This window comes from Coptis chinensis, chromosome 1, assembly GCF_015680905.1.
Source record: "Coptis chinensis isolate HL-2020 chromosome 1, ASM1568090v1, whole genome shotgun sequence".
Taxonomy (NCBI): Eukaryota; Viridiplantae; Streptophyta; class Magnoliopsida; order Ranunculales; family Ranunculaceae; genus Coptis; species Coptis chinensis.
Window position 1 is genome coordinate 12,232,921 of NC_141456.1, and position 18,423 is coordinate 12,251,343.

At 33.2% G+C, this 18,423-nt stretch overlaps 1 protein-coding gene across 1 annotated transcript; it reads left to right on the plus strand.

Annotated features, from left to right (window-relative positions):
• Window positions 1-3,601: 3,601 nt before the first annotated feature.
• GAUT14 (galacturonosyltransferase 14) lies at window positions 3,602-9,422 on the plus strand. The gene is given in 7 exon segments (XM_086591719.1): window positions 3,602-3,989; window positions 4,511-4,566; window positions 4,697-4,852; window positions 6,651-7,241; window positions 7,848-7,932; window positions 7,935-8,149; window positions 8,533-9,422. Coding segments are annotated over 7 exon segments (1,641 nt in total). The 5' UTR covers window positions 3,602-3,736; the 3' UTR covers window positions 8,818-9,422.
• Window positions 9,423-18,423: the final 9,001 nt, after the last annotated feature.

Sequence of the window (18,423 nt, forward strand, 5' to 3'; positions counted from 1 at the left end):
CACAATATGAAGGTTTGAGTTTTGACATGTACGTTTTAGGAAATGCCCTCAAGAAAAAGGATAGAACTAAAACACATGGCCCAGCACAAAAAAAACGTCCGAAGTCGACTGTGATTGGTTGGTAAAAATAAAATAACAACTCAAACTCTCTCTCTCTCCTCTCTCCTGTTTTCTCTCTCTACACCAGCCAATCACAGTCGACTTCGGATGGTTTTTTTGCTGGCCATGTGGTGTAGTCACCCCCAACAAAAACTTAAATAATTTTTGTCCTGTTGATAGGTATTGTTGAGCACACCTGTGTGTCGCACTGTCGCCAATGTTATTCGTAATTAGTTGGAAATTAAGTAAAAATCTCAGTTAGAAACTTTTGTACACGAGGGGCCCAAGGGTACATATGTTGTACGCTTTTCGTATAACGTACAGGTTATTGTTCTGTTGCCACCATTCAATTCAGTATAGTACTATAGTGTCCTATCCTAAAGTCCTAATTTGAATTGGTCTATAAGAATGAATCAAGTTTTATTATAATTGATTTTAAAGTTCGGATAGGCTAGGTGGTAAGCTGCTTTCGAATTGCAAATCAATGACAAATGGCATGACTTGAATGTGATAACGAATTTGAATATATCACTATGTTCAACAGTGACTGCACACTGGCGAATAAGATATATCTCGATGATGCTAAACAGAATATTCAAAACAAGTTGTGATTCAGAAATCAACTAATGAATAACAACTTTCTCACAAACTCATTTGTCAGCATGTTCTGTGTGTGTTTCCTATGCAATTTCCATGCCTTGGTCTAACCTATTTTTGTATGATTAGGCGATGAAAGTGATTGTTATACAGATATATAAGAGCGGAGAAAAAAGGTTTATTGAAATTTAAAGTTAGTTAACTAGATGGTGGTTCTTTCTCTTTCTTAAGAGGTAATCAATGATTTTGGATTAGGATTCTCTATTACTCAGAAGATGCCAATATATGGAATGCTGATCACAATATCGCACGTATAGAATTAGTCATTTGCAACACCTACATGCATCATTAAAAAAGTTGACAATGCCAGCATGATCAATTGATTAGAACTTACCTCTTGTTACTCTGTTTCAGTCAAAATACGGTTTTGTTCAAGGGTTTGACATAGGCAGGTATCAAATGGCTAGCCTGGAACCTCACTTGTGTGGACTGATGAAGGCCTAGTTGGGACTTGGAGGACCAACGCCTTGCCCATCCATCAACCCTCCCAAAGGGCTTCAATGTAACGTATTTAATTATTCAATACTGGCTATATTTGAAGTTTTGAACTCGTCAGTGCGAATATACATGTCAAATTAAATTACATAAACTCCAGTTCATTTCATTACATTCCTCTTTATTGGCGAGTAAACTTAGTCCTCGACTCCTCGCACATGATGGAGTGTACCTTCGTCGTCTTTTACTCTTTGAAGATGAACCTTCCTTAGTGCAGGCCTTCATCCCTCACACTCACTACAGTCATAATGTCAACCTGATAATCTGCCTGGATTGCCTCTCCGAGTCTCCATACACCATACATGCAAAACTAAGTTGCACACTTGCACCAAAACACCAACTATAACTCAAAGCCCAAGCTACAAAACATGTCCACATGAGTATTGCTCCATCCAAGGTCTCCCCTTACACTGAGACGTCACCTAAAATTACATCCAACTCTCTCTCTTCATCTGCCCCTAAAATTGGGGGGTCCTAAAATCAAACACCCTTCTCTCAGTTTACCTAGATAGTATCCTCTATTCGGTATCCAAATATTCAATACAAGGTTTTCACCCTCAATTTCTACAAATATCATACCGTACCACTACCATGCATTATGTGTTTACTGCAAGTTTCTACAAAGATCTTCACTTTTTTCCTGCTGGTTTAGTGAATCTAGCTAACACATTAACACCATTCACAAAGAGAAAAGATTCTGGGTTTGGTCATTTTTAAAGATCAAATATTGTTTATTGTTTTTCGATGATGATATTTTGTATGTTGTTAGCCCATCAAGTATGGCCGGCAAGTTCACCATAGCAAAAATATGTTGATTCCATAGAAGAGTAATAATAACTAACAAGATCATATTAAATTGTAGCATGAATTCTACCAGCTGTTCCAGCCAAGAGTATAAGTTGGAATCTTGGATGACCGGGTTCAGCCATTTTTATGGAATAAGATCTCACTCCATTTCATTTTCATGTCATGTGTAACACCATTTATGTCCCTTTTCCAGTTCCAGACGTCCAGTTCAGAATTTTTGCAAAAAATTATTTACTTTCCTTTTCAACATTAATTGATACAAATATAGAAATTAACTGCTGCCATGATTCTTTTCTAAAAATTAAAACATGAAATATATATTTGCTATAAAAATCCAGCTTGATTTTATTGGCAACGAAGATATGATAAGTGAACTTTGCTATTTGGTGGTGAGATTTTCCAAAGAAAGAAAAAGATAACATAAAATGGGAAGGATCAAGGATCAGCAATTAAAACTGGACGTGCGCTCACTCGTTTATAACTTACTATCTTAGTTCGTTATTTTTAATTTAATCATATAAAAGATTCATAGGCTCATGAAGTGGGCTAAGATGATCTGATAACTGGGGCTTATTAAGTGGGCCTAATTGGCATGTTTTCTGACGTCGGTGATTAAAATTTACAAATCTCGACGTGTCCAGTTCGGACAGACAATTTGTTGAACGCGTTTCGAACTCTTCTTGTGCCCATGTCATTGCTTTTACTTTTCTTCCATCACTTCTGTTATACACTAATTTTTTTTTAAGAACATCTGAAAATTCACACCAAGGAAACATATATTTTCTACAAAACACTGTAATTGACGTTGTCTTGCTAATTGCTATTGGTGAAATGCAAATGTTAGTTTCAATCTATAAAATGTGACGAAGTCAACTATTTAGAGATTCTCAAATGCCTAATGTGCATTGACTAACTTCATTTGAAAGACTCTAGAATGCATAATATTTCCTATATACTCAATCAAAATTGTACTTATTCATATGTGTCATGTATGTGAAATTGTGAATACATAATTAAGAATGATGTGCAAGCCACAATCGACAATGGATATTAGCGTGTAGCCTTTACACCCATTGTCAATGAATTCTAATTAACATAAATAGACTCTCATGTCTCGTATTATTAGACTTTAATTATCTTAATTGCTTTCACATTGAGATCTGAATTCCACCAAGATATTGATGTGGAAATTACTTGAAAAAATATTGTTACCAACTTGGAAACAAATATAAATTAAAATAAGAAAAATGAGATCTACAAGCAAAAAATAAAAATAAAAATAAAAATAAAAAAATAAAAAAGAGAACTCGTCTGACTCTGCCCGAAAGAAAAGAAAAACAAGGAAGCACCTCATATTTTTAGCTTTTCCAATTCAATGAAAAAAGGCTTCTTCTTCTTCTTCTTCCTCATTCCCATTGATTGATTGATGATCTGAGATTATATTATAACAATAATAAACCCAATGCTGTATTCAAACCCACCTCCACAATCAAGCCAACGATCTAATGTCTTCTTATAATAATAAAAATACAATAACATTATTAATACTATTGTTATTATTACAGAAGAAGGAGAAGAAGAAGAATGGGATTGTTTCTTTTCTTGTTATTATTATTATAAGAATAAGAACGAGTATAGTAATAGTAATAATAATCACGAAGGGGCAACGAAGAAAACGATGCAGCTTCATTTCTCACCTAGCATGAGAAGCATAACGATATCAACAACAACGACTAGTAGTGGAAATATTAATATTAATAATGGAGCAGGGGGGAAGTTTTTTGATTTGATGAAGATCAAAGTTGCAGCTCGTCATATATCTTATCGTACCCTTTTTCATACTATCTTAATCTTAGCCTTCTTATTACCTTTTGTATTCATTCTTACTGCTGTTGTTACCCTTGAAGGCGTCAACAAGTGTTCTTCTCTTGGTGAGTTTTCCATTGCTTGCATTATTGTTTATATCAAATGAGAGATCTTCTTTTTTTGAGATCTGTTTGTATTTCTTCAATTTGGGGTCTGATTTGAGAGATGGGTATTGTTTTTTTGGGAATGAATTTCATACTAGGTTTGGGTATGGGATCTACAAGGAAAATGGATCTGTTGTTGGGTGTTTAGTAGTTTTGTTGGATTGGGATTTGTTAATTCGTTGGTGGGAGTTACATTTTAGAAGGATTAATGAGTCAGTTTCTTTGTGTTTGGAAACTGAATATATTAGTTTGATAGTTGGTGCAACTTGGGCATGTGAGCATGTTTAATGTTGTATTGCAATCCTTGGTGCATTCATCATTTAGTTAGGTTCAGCTGAAATTGCATTTGTTCTGTTTAATCTGATTTTTTTTTTGTCTTCCTCATATTGCACATATTTCTCATCTGTAGAGTTTTGTTTTTTATATACAATATAGCTTCAATTGATGGGAACTTATAACTCTGTATTACTTTTGTGCCTTAGATTGTTTGGGAAGACGATTGGGGCCACGACTTCTTGGACGGCCTGATGAATCAATGGTAAATATTTATTTCGTGTTATACGATTTTAATCCAGTCCTAAGTGTGTGACTGTTGAGAGACTGCTTCTTCTTCTTTGAAATATTTCTTCTGTTGTTTGAAGCTGATTCTTTTTTCGGTTGGTGTGCAGAGGCTTGTTAGTGATTTTTATAAGATTCTCAATCAAGTGAATTCTGAGGAAATACCAGATGGTGTGAAGCTGCCGGAGACCTTTAGTCAACTAGTTACTGAGATGAAGAGCAATCAATATGATGCCAAGACATTTGCTATCAAGTTAAAGGCAATGGTATGTCAATAATATTTTCACTTGATTACTTAAATTGTTTAGTTTACGATCTTTACATGTAGTTTGTATCTCACTTCGAGAGTCCTTGAAATAGTTTCATAAGGAAACGTTGCATCAAAGTTATTGTTTGCAAAAAATAGTACTTCTTAACTTCTTAGAAAAGCCTATACAGGCAAAACAACTAAGAAAGAGAAACAGGGTTTTCAATTAGCAGCACACTTTGGGTGCTCTACAACTATTGGTTAGATAGATTCATAGTAGATTAGTAGATCCCTTGGTCCATTTCTCCGTTCCCTTTGCAACCAAGAGGACATATTGATCACTGAATTTGCGGATGTGGTCTGCAATTTATGCACAAATTTGTTTCTCGGGGTAGGAAAATAACAAGATTGTTCTAAGGTTGATAACTTGTCTTTTATGGATTTATTCAATTGAGATCAAGGAGGTGCCTTGTTATAGGATTTTAAATTTGTGATGAGATTGTAAAGCCGATGGAATTGAAATGAACTGAACAGAAGAGATAAAAATGAACTAGGACTTTTGTTATCACATTTTTATTGAGTTTTTCAACCTCACTACTAAGAGCATTTTCACAAAGTATCAGTCCATGGAACTGAATGTGAGCCACATTTCCCAAATTATAGCTTCAGTCACCTTGTAGCCTTTTTTCTTAACAGAAACCTCATTTCTTTATCTAACCATTCAAGTTTTCCATGAACCCTCGACTTTTTCACCTTCAAGATATTTATATGATTGAGAGTTTTAGACAATTTAGTTTTATTGTATTCTTTAGTTTCAGATTTTTAAAACCTTTTATCTCGTCAGAATGAGACTCTTAAAATGGCACCAGGAGCTCTGGAATAGTATGATCCTCGGGCCGCCCCAACTCATTTCTGATTTTGCATGTTCTACACTGTCCCTGTACACCCATCTTTCGTATTGCGTCAGTCCATGCCACATCTTAAGAACCTATGCGATTGTCCTTTTCCACTGTTCTGGTATATTACATTTCAGGCTGGGCTCTGGCCAGGGATTTCGGCTTTAGATGTCACCCATCATCCACCCATTAATCATGATGGAGCCACAGTGATGAAAGATAGGTGGGTTGATTTGAAAGTTGAGAGAGACAGTATGAATGCCTGGTACATAGAGAGGGATAGAGACAATATGAGTCCTAGAAAGAGGAAAAGCTGGATTGCAAATTTAGAATAATTGGTAAAGAGAGAAACAAGAAAGAGCAGATAAAAGACTAGAATTTGATTTTCTTTACTGGACCCCTTTCCCTTACTTTTTTGTTTATTATCCTTCTATTCTCTGGAATGAACACAGTTCATGGTTGCATGTTTTCCCCTTATTTTACATATTAAAGTCGTGTAACACGATTTGAGGTCGATACTTGTTAATTAATGCTAGTTGAAGTCATTGCAACAACCTCAATGTCTCAGTCACCTCCTAGACCATTTCTGAAGCATCCTTGAATCTCCGCTGATTCTTTTTGTGTCTTCTTTCTTATCTATTCAAGGATTAAAATTGCTTCGTAGTTCACAACTTAGCATCATTAATTGGATAATCATTACCTTGGTAGAACTTGTGGATTCATTAGGTGTATTATAATGAATTGCATCATGTAGTTAGTTATTCGAGCAAGTCAGCAAATTTAAAATCTTTGAATCAAATTAAGTTGCTTCCTTTTCTTTTTCAATACAATTTATGCACAATTTATACGTTACTAATAGAAATCGTTTATACCTCCTTTTTGTTAACACTTGATTGTTAACTCAAGAATTTGTCTGTGCAGATGGAAAGGTATGACAGGGAGGTCAGGGAATCCAAGTTTGCCGAGCTGATGAACAAACATTTTGCAGCAAGCGCCATTCCAAAAGGCATTCATTGTCTCTCTTTGCGTTTGACAGATGAGTATTCCTCCAATGCACACGCTCGAAGACAGTTACCATCTCCAGAGTTACTTCCGTTGCTCTCTGACAACTCTTACCACCATTTTATCATGGCGACTGATAACATCCTAGCAGCTTCTGTAGTTGTTGCTTCCACAGTTCAATCTTCTGTTAAGCCTGGATTAATTGTTTTCCATGTTATTACCGACAAAAAAACTTATGCGGGTATGCACTCATGGTTCGCGCTGAATCCTCTCTCCCCTGCTATAGTTGAGGTGAAAGGTGTACACCAGTTTGACTGGTTGACGAGAGAAAATGTTCCAGTGCTAGAAGCTGTAGAGAGCTACCATGGTATAAGAAATTACTACCATGGGAATCACGTCACTGGCGCTAATCTCAGCGAAATTACTCCACGATCTTTTGCCTCAAAATTGCAGGCCAGAAGTCCCAAGTATATTTCAATTCTCAACCATCTCCGGATATATCTCCCAGAGGTAATTGGATGTGGACTGAAACCTTTTGCTTTGAGAAATATGTTACCATTCTGTATGACTCCACCAAGATCAAGAGAAACTTGATGATCCAGTTGGATCTTTACTTAATTAGAAATTTATAATCAATAATAATCACGAAGAAGAGACCATCAGGAGAAGACAATGAAGAGGTGTCTGTAGGACGATGGGTTTAATAGGATCAGTAAGGCGCTATACTAAGGAGGACAATCTGAGTGTTGTATTTTCGTGGCATGTGCGAGGAATCATTACTAGAAATTTTGTGTGAAATATGCGACTCTAGGGTGGTGAAGCTAATGGTTAAAAAAATTAGTTCTAATACTTTTGCATCTTTAGGCAGGGTAACAAGGCTATGCGTGTTTCATCTCTTGTGCTGTATATGGAATTTAGCACATAAGGGGAAGGACTATGGGTTCGATCACAATTAGTTTTTGAGATATGAAATGTGGTTCATCTTCCACTTACTTAAATATTGTTTTGTTTGCCTACTGGTTTATTATTATTAGTAGTAGTAGTACAAGTATTAGTTTTTTTTCTGTTTGTTTGTTTGTTCAAAGGTGACTGATCTCTCTGTAATTATGTTAACAGCTCTTTCCGAACCTCGACAAGGTGGTATTCTTAGACGACGATGTTGTTATTCAGCGTGATTTATCACCCTTGTGGGACATTGATCTTGGGGAAAGGTCAATGGTGCTGTAGAAACATGTAAAGGGGAAGACCAATGGGTGATGTCTAAAAGATTCAAGAATTACTTCAACTTTTCTAATCCCCTCATTGCGAAGAATTTAGACCCTGATGAATGTGCATGGGCTTATGGAATGAACATCTTTGATCTGCATGAATGGAGGAAGACAAACATCAGAGATACATACCATACTTGGCTGAAAGAGGTGAGTCACAGTTTTTGATGGTTTGTATACTGTATGTGTTGAAAAATTGGTTAGCTATCTATCTGATTTTGATCTACTGTGGTATCACTCTATTTCATGTAAACTTTAAGAGCATTAATCATATGAACTCATTATTTGCCCCATATTGTACTCATTTGCATTGTTACTTATTTACTGCACCAGCGCTTTTAAAACAGACATTTCAACCTCATTTTACAACTTGGTAGAGCCCCTTTTACTTTGTTCTGAGTTGAACTATAAATCTTACACATGGTTTTAAACACAAGAGTCTGAAATGGTCCAGCTACTGACTAATAAGTTGATGCCTCTCAATTGTTATTGTTGATATTCTCATATCATGATATGTTTTTTTCTTGGTGCAGAATCTGAGATTAAATTTGACGATGTGGAAGTTAGGCACACTTCCACCTGCTCTAATAGCATTTAAAGGCTATGTTCATGCTATTGATTCTTCGTGGCACTTGCTAGGTTTGGGTTACCAGAATAGGACTAATACTGAAAGCGTGAAGAAGGCTGCAGTTATTCATTACAATGGCCAATCTAAGCCCTGGCTTGAGATTGGCTTTGAGCATCTCCGGCCATTTTGGACGAAGTATGTGAACTACTCCAATGATTTTGTAAGGAACTGTCATATCTTGGAGCCGTAGTTGATCATCCGAGGAGGAAAAAGGATGAAACGGAGAAAATTGATATATACTTGAGATGGATACTCTTAAAGATTCATAAAAGATGGAATCTGGCCATGCAGGTATTGCGGTCGGATCTAGATTTCTGCTGTCCCTCCTAGTTGATAGATTCCTGCATTGCTGGATGGAAAGAGACACATTCTTTAATTATGTAACATAGCGATCCATGCTGTTTTTTGGTCGAGAAATGGTAGTTATCCTTATTGTCTTCTCAGAGCTATTGCCGTCTCTTGATGCTGAGAGCCCCTGCTTCAGATGATGTGAAATAAAGGCAGTGCCGGACATGTTGGAATTGCAAATGCAAGCTTGTCCATAGAGGATCAAGAGGGAGGGCATGTCTGGTTCCTTTGCAAGACACCCTAGATATCCTTTCAATATATAATTTTTTTGCCTGTGTTCCTTACTTTTTGTTGGATCCCCCATTTTTTGTTGTGTATTCATGCTGGTCATCATTAGTTTAGTCAAGGATATTTGTTGTGTAACAGATCCCGCTAAAATGGGGAACTATTCTTAGACTATTTGTTACTCATGAAAAATTGGAAATGTGCAGATAATTCTTTTTGCCCCTTCTTATGTCATTAGCTGATCTGAAGCAAATCCCCTTCCTTCATGCTTATCTCTCTGATTTGTGTGTGTGCGGACTGCAACTTCCTTGAAATTCTCATGGAAAACAATATTTTGGAAGCAGGCTGTTTGCAGAATTCTTCTATTTACTCATTCAAGGGTATTCCTGAATCATTTTGTTCTCCACAAATCTATATTCTGAGATATAATAAAGCATCTTTTATTTTATTTTCCGCTCATGTTAATGATCCACTTCGCGAGGACTTAAAATTTGTCTCTATGGTCACATGAAGCTGTTTTGTTCTATTAACTTTGAGACTTCTTTCAAGCAAAAAAAACTTTCAGACTTGTGAACAAGCTGAAAATGAATATCTGTAACGAATATATGTATGGATATTATTATGAATGAACAAGGTCTCCAACGATATTTCTTATGAAATTACAGTTAGGGGATATTCCACATGGGATGCAATCTAAATATCTAATTATAAATCACACACCTACTAGGTTCGACATTTTTAAACTTGCTATAGAAAAAAAAAAAAGGGTAGATGAATTAATAATAAAGGGGAGCCCCACTTATAATTTCAATTAGGGAGGTACCTCCTTAGATAAAAAAAATTCTTCGTTAAAATTTTTGTTTTTTTTTTTGAGAGTTAGTTCCGAAAACCCAGCTTCATCAGTGTAGAAATGAATTGGCTAAGGTCATCCAACGATAATTCTTATGAAATTACAAAAAAAAAAAATCTTCCAGAAGGGATTTGAATCAAAATATCTAATTAAAATCAAACAATCTACTAGGTTGTCGAAATTTTTAGTAATTTTGTGTACTCTCTTAACTATTTTGTATGAAATCTTTTATATTCTACCAAGAATTTCTTTTTATGAAATTTGAAAATCTTAAAAAGAATATCGAAAATAGACGACAAGAATCCGAAACTGTATAGATTTTATACTATAGATATAAAAACTTTTCTAATAAAGATCAACATGACTTGAACAGTAGAGCTTGCTTCAACATTCTTAAGTTTAGTTTCAAACTTTCAAAACATACAATTTATGTTTTGTTTTGCTCATGGAGTCTGTGCTATCAGTCAGACACCCTAATGAAACCAGTACACACCTCTTTCTTCATTGCCAAAATGAAGAGCTATTTGGACTACGTTTAACAACTTCTTTACTATGTAACTATGTCAGTCTCTGATTTCCGTTCTCCTAGATTTTTGGAGATTATAAATTCCACTGATATTCTTAGAGATGATGATATTTCGCGTGAATAAGGTTTCATATGCATGACTAGAATATCTTAACAGGGTCAAAAGGCTTTCCTGCAAAGATAAGGTTTTTTCTAGATTTCTATATAACTTTTGATCATAGGACAAGGACTTCAATATCAGAAGGTTATTATAGAATCAGACTCTTAAGTTTGCAGTAAGCTTCATGTCTGCAAAAGGGATTGGTATTTTGTGAACATCTATATTCTATATGGACGGTCAGCGGCTGCTAGCCTTTTCTGTACAAGTTAAGCTCCTATATAGGACATGCAGATATGGCAGAGATCTTTTGTCAAAACGTGATTCTATTGGACATGTAAAAACTCAAGGAGCAAAATATGTCTTGTGATTGAGATCGATAGAGCACCAACTATGACAAAGTAATTGTGGTACAAATGCTACGTAAGGATGCCTTGGCATGTTGAACGCTTGAACCTGAAGTCAGAATGTCAGATACTCACTTTCTTTTGAGTTAAAGGTAATTGTATTGAATAGCCAAAAATGTTACAAATGCAAAGGCATACCAATTACATATAGATTACATATGAAAACTTACTTTTTCAGATCAAATAAACAACTAAGGAAAAAATACTCACCTTTGCATTGTTTTGCCCGCAAATTGAACACTCGTGCATTTGAACCACCATCTGCTTTTTGTTCAGAGTTTTTGCTTTCTGGTCGCATCCACTTCCCCTTCAGCAACTAAAAAACATTTATAACTTAGGAGGTATTTGTTTTTCCTACTTATAAGTGCTTGCTACTTATAAATGTTTGCTACTTATAAGAACTACTTATAAGTAGGTCTTAAAATCTGTTTGTTTTTTACTATTTATAAGTGGTAGGGGTGTTTGTTTTTTCAAGCACTTATAAATGGCGACATTACAATTTAACCCATATTTTAATAACACATCTACTATCTATATACTAAAGCAGAGACCTCTAATAGAGGATTTTCTCTCTCCTATGTGGCACTCTAATATGAGAGTTAGTTTTTTTTCTCTCTTATGTGAAACTCTAATATGAAAGATAATCTTTTCTAATAGCCTACAATCTCACGTACATAGAATCTCTTTGGAGAGTTTTAATGTATTTCTAATTCTTATATTTGGAGAGTTGGAGTGTATTTCCATTTCTTATATATTTGATCAGATATATAAAATTGCTAAAAAATAGGTGATTTATAAAAGGTTACGAATCAAACATTTTTAGTGTTCCAATATATTTGATCATATAAAAAAATTTGCTAAAAATATGTGATTTGTATAAACTAATTCCTTATTACAAATCATACAATTTTAATAAAGCACCGACTTATTTCGAATATGTCCTTAACACGGCCTCAAAACATACTTAAAAACAATTATACAAAAAATAACATCACAAAATATATAATAGAAAATTAAAAAAAAAATAACGGCAAAGCAATAATGACAAATATTTAAAAAATATATATAATAATGAATGAAACTAACGTAAAAAAAAACAATTAATGGGGAACAGAAAACTGGATGCAAATGCATCAAACTATAACCTCAAATAATATTTAACAGAAAATCGAAAACTATATGCAAATGCAAGTATTAAACTAATCTTAAAAAGTAATATATAGAAAATTGGAATATGAATACAACTGCATTAAACTAACCTCAAAGAATAATTAACGGAAAATCAAAATTTATTTGATACAAATACATCAAACTAACATAAAAAAATAATTGTCGGAAAATCGGAAACTGAATGCAAATGCATTGAGCTAACCCTCAAAGATTAAATTAACGGGAAATCGGAAACTTGATGCAAATGCATTGAACTAACCTCGAAAAAAAATTAATTATAAATTAGAAACATGATGCAAATCGTGGAACTAATATTAAAAATTAATTAACGGAAATCAAAACCGGATGCAACCGCGACCGAACTAATCTCAAAAAAATAAACTGGATGCAAATGCATTGAACTAACCTCAAAAAATAATTAACGGAAATCGAAAATTGGATGCAAATTCATTGAACTAACCTCAAACAATAATTAATCGGAAATCGAAACTAGATGTAAATGCAATTTTATCAAATAATAAGCGAAAATCGAAAACTGGATGAAATGCATTAAACTAATCTCACGAAATAATTAATGGGAAATCAGAAACTGGATGCAAATGCATTGAACTGACCTCAAAGAACAATTAATAGGAAATTGAAATTGGATGCAAATGTATTGAACTAATCGAAAAGAATAATTAATTAGAGAAATCGAAACCGGATGCAACTACATTGAACTGATCTCAAAAAATAAATAACAGGAATTGAAAATTGGATGCAACTGCATTGAACTAACCTCAAAATATAAATAACTAAAAATCAAAAACTATATGCAAATGCATTGAACTAACCTCAAAACATAGTTGGGTTATATTGTGGTAATATCTCGATAAGTATAGTTTTGTATTTAAAATGGTGTTTATCTTATCTCTTTCCAGATGATTGGAAACTCCTTTGCTATTCAAGTAGCTTCAATATATATGAACTTCACCTTTTATTAGACAATCTCACAAAACTTCAATCAAATTTCTATTATTAAACAATAAAATAAAGTTGAAGGGTTTTATCAAATGTGAGTTATTTTTTTTTAATGGAAAGTGAGGTTTTCATGTTATAAGAAATTTGGTTGAGTGATTAATATAATATTAATATATAATAGTTATGCATATTTGCAAAATATTTTTGAATAATTAATATAACAACACCCGTTCATAGATAATCTTTGAATATTCCACATAGTGAGTCATGCATAATTTAAATAATAATTAATGGAAAATCGGGAACTGGATAATCTTCGATGATCCCACATAGTAAATCAAACATAATTTACTTTTTATGTCATGTTTGCAAAGACACTACAGATGAATCAATAGAAGTTGGTATTACACACCACATTGAATAATTAAAAGGAAATCGGAAACTGGATTCAAATACATAATAGAGCTCAAAGAGTGATTAACGGGAAATCGGAAACTTTATGCAAATGCAATAAACTAAACTCAAAAAGTAATTAACTAGAAATCGGAAACTGGGTGCAATTGCATTAAACTGACGTTAGATAATAGCTAACGAGAAATTAGAAATTGGATGCAAATCCCTGAAAAATAATTAACGGGAAATCGGAAACTGGGTGTAATTGCATTAAACTAACGTCAGATAATAGCTAACGGGAGATTAGAAATTGGATGCAAATCCCTGAAAAATAATTAACGGAAAATCGGAAATAGTATGCAAATACATCAAACAAACCTCATATAATAATTAATGGGAAACCGGAAACTGGATGCAATTCAAATGCATTGAATTAAACTCAAAAAATAATTAACAGAAAATAAAAACCGAATGCAATCTGTATTGAAACTAACCTCATAGAATAATTTGTGGGAAATCGAAACTAAATGCAAATACATTAAAATAATATCAAATAATAATTAATGGGAAATCGAAAACCGGATATAATTGCATCGAACTAATCTCAAAGCATAAATAATCGAAACTAAATGCGGATGCATTGAACTAACATTAAAGAGTTATTAACGGAAATCGGAAACCTAATCCAAATGCAATGAACTAATCTCAAAGACTAATTAATGAAACATTGAAAAATGGATGAAACTAATAATTATTTTACACGAACTAATCTAAATGAAATGAATAATTAATGGAAAATTATAAATTTGATGTAACTACATTGAACTAACCTTAAAAATAATTAACGGAAATCGAAACTTGATGCAAATGCATTGAACTAACCTCAAAGAACAATTAACATAAAATCGAAAAATTTGGATGCAACCGCATTGAACTAACCTCAAAGAATAATTAACGGAAAACTAAAAACTAGATGCAATCAGATAAAACTAAAATCGAGATTAATTAATGGGAAATCATAAATTCGATACAAATGCATTGAAATAGCCTAAAAATAGTTAACTGGAAATCGAGAGTCGAATGTAATCATCATCGTTGAATCCTCCTCAAAGCATAAATGTCTTTTTTAGCCTTCTCACATGAGTAATTAGGAACCCAAAACGAAAGTGAGTTTATAAAAATAGAGTCTTACATGTATGCAAACTGTATATAAATTATAAACTATCGAACTAACCTAGAAAAACAATTAACGAGAAATCAGAAACTGGATGCAGATGCATTGAACTAACCTCAAAGAGTAATTAATGGGAGATTGGAACCTGGATGCAAATGCAATGAACTAATCTCAAATACTAATTAACGAAACATCGAAACTGGATACAATTGTACTGAATTAACCTTAATGAATAACTAACGGGAAAGCATAAAGTAGATGCAATTGCACTGAACTAACCTCAAATAATAATTAACGGAAAATCGGAAACTCGATCCAACTGCATTGAACTAACCTCAAAGAATAATTAACGAGAATTTGGAAACTAGATGCAATGTACTACATTAAACTAACCTCAAAGAATAATTAATGAAAAATCATAAACTTGATGCAAATGCATTGAACTAATAACCCTAAAACATATTTGTATTATATGTAGGAGGAATAAATATCTCCACAAATATAGTTTTACAATTTAAGTAGTGTTTATCATAATTCTTTTATTGTGATTGGGAATGTCTTGCTATTCAAGTAGCTTCAATATTATCTTCGTCACATTAGGCATTCTTACAAAACTTCAATCAAACTTCTATTGTTAAACCTAACAATAAAAAGAAGTCGATGAGTTTTATCAAGGTTTGATGCTTCCTTTTTATAGAGCTATGCATAGTGGTGCAAGAAATTTAAATGAGTAATTAATATAATTTTCATATCTCATAACTATGCATAGTTGCTAATATTTTTTAGAATAATTTAATATAACGGCACCCGTTCGTAGGACACGTTCATGTGACAAATCTTTTCAAGTGGGAGTAGTGTATTCTTTGAGGATATGGAAACAATCAATCTGTTTTAGTGATTTGTACACATTAGTAAATAAGTTTCCTATTTAAAGCGGTGATGATTTACTGCTAAATCACCATAAATCTAATAAAACTATTATACAAGCTAGATTGAGTTTAAGATAATTCCATTTACAAATTACAAATTAATATCCTAAACCACAAAGTGAAGATGCTATCTCAATTTGATCTCTTAGTTTTCAAATACTTATGCACCATAATCACTGCTCATTAACGTATTTCGGTTTATTTTTAATAAAAATATATTGTGATTCAAAAATTTGCCGCTAAATCACCATAAATCTAATAAAACTATCATACAAACTAGATCGAGTTTAAGATAATTCTATTTAAAAATTACGGATTAATATCCTAAACCACAAAGTGAAATGGCTATCTTAATTTGATCATTTAGTTTCCAAGTACTTATGCACCATTATCGCTGCTCATTAATGTATTTCGGTTTATTTTCAATAAAAATATATTCTGATTCGAAAATTTGCCGCTAAATCACCATAAATCTAAGAAAACTATTATACAAACTAGATCGAATTTAAGATAATTATATTTGAAAATTATGGATTAATATCATAAACCACAAACTGAAGAGCCTATCTCAATTTGATCCCTTAGTTTCCAAGTATTTATGCACCATAATCGTTGCTCATTAACTTTTTTTCGGGTTTTTTTCAATAAAAATATATTCTTTGGACCCCCTTGGATTCGAAAATTTGTGTAAAACATTTTGTAAAAACCTTTTCAGCATACAAAATATTTAATAGATCCCGAGCGTATGCCCGGGTCCAAAATCTAGTGTACTCTATTGTGGAAGTTAATGATGATCATATAAGAAATCAATTTAATGGAAGTAGAAATAAATTCATATAGACCATGCATTAAACAATCCACAATAAACATATTGTTTATTATGATAATCATGAAGTGCTATTGGAAAGACATTAACTTCTTCCATTTTTAAAATCAACTCATTTGCTATTTGGTTAGTTATGTAATTTTATATGCGTCCATGGGTAGTTATGTAATTTTATGTCTAATCCCAACTTATAAGTTGGAGTAAGTAGGATTTTCTCACTTATAACTTTCGGCCCTACTTATAAGTTTTTTTTTACTGTTGGCTACTTATAAGTGGGAAAAAACAAATGGGTAAAACCAAGTGGTCCACCACTTACAAGTGCTTATAAGTAGGAAAAACAAACACCCCCCTTAGTTTATAAACAATTCATATCCACTAATGATATCCACACAATGATATACTAAACTTGACAAAATGAGATGCTACCTGAAGTGATCATATCCACTAATGGCCTTATTACATTGATAGCAAAAGATCTGCGTGCAGTTTCCGCATACCATCTTATTGCAACCTTGAGTTCCTGAAACCAAACACCAACTCCACCTGAATTCTCTATTTTAATTTTTATTTTAATTGAAAGTCAAACCTTAAACCCCTTTTCTTTAACTAGTTGTTCCTTAGTGGGATCAACATAAGCACTAGCATAGTACAAAATATCCCGATATATCACGATATTTGGGGATATCTATCCAGATTTCAGAGAAAGATATATAAATATCACGATATGTTTAGAGATATATACGACTATAAATATCAGTGATATTTTGATGATATTTACGATATTTGTGATATTTTACGATATTTTGTGTATATAACAATTTTATTTAGTATTTACCATTATATTTCAAATAAATATAAATAATGTATCATGATATATCAATAAATATCCACAATATCCACGATATTTATTGATATTTTGGATATATCCACGATATTTGCATGTGAAACAATGTCAAATATCTCCAAAGAGGAGGATATATCCACGATACATATCCAGAAATTGAATATCGATAAATATCTATATCATAATATTTTGTACTATGAGCACTAGTATCCTTTTTATTTTCTTTCAAGACATGGGCAGGATTATTAGTTGTCGAAAATCGTGTTTTTAGGGTGTGATGGGTATAGTTGTTGAAAAGTTGGGGTTTGCTTCCCTCCCGTTTCTCATCATGGTGAATCTTTGGACGTGAATTTCGACCGCTTCAAAGCTTATATAATGGAAAACATTGTTGTTTTTCACTCGAAAGGGTAACCGAAAATTTTAAACATCTTATTAGAAGGGTAACCCAAAAATGTTGCCTCTTTCAACTCCAAGGCGAACAACAACGATGAGAATATTACTTCCATGCCATGCCATGCCGCAATGTGCTATAGAAGGTGCAGTTCAATAGAACCTGAAGGGGAGACGAAGGTAATAACTAACAACTCTGCTTTTCCAGGTTGAACAATGAAGCACTGATCGACACAGAGAGAGAGTGAAAAATTAATTAAGAAAACAAGAATCCAAAAACAAATGTGGAGAATTTGTCTTTTCTAATTTCAAGATTGTAATAAAATCAATCATCTATATTTCTGCTGGAATAAACTCGAACAGAGAAATACACGACAAAACTATCAACAACAAAAAAGAAAAAAATTAATAAGAAACTTGGACCACTGTGATTCTCCTCTATCCCAGCCCTTTGACCACTGTTAGTCTCTTCAGCATCTTTGACCCAAAATTGCCATTCCCTGACATTCTTCTTGTTTATTGCAAAATTCTTATCAAAGCGATTTTATAGATTTCTTCCAGTTCTTTTTCTTCTCTCCAACTAAATTGCCCCTAAATTGAAGCCTTTGATTCCCATGTCCTGTCCTCCATTAGGTGGATGAAAGCGGAGCCAGGATT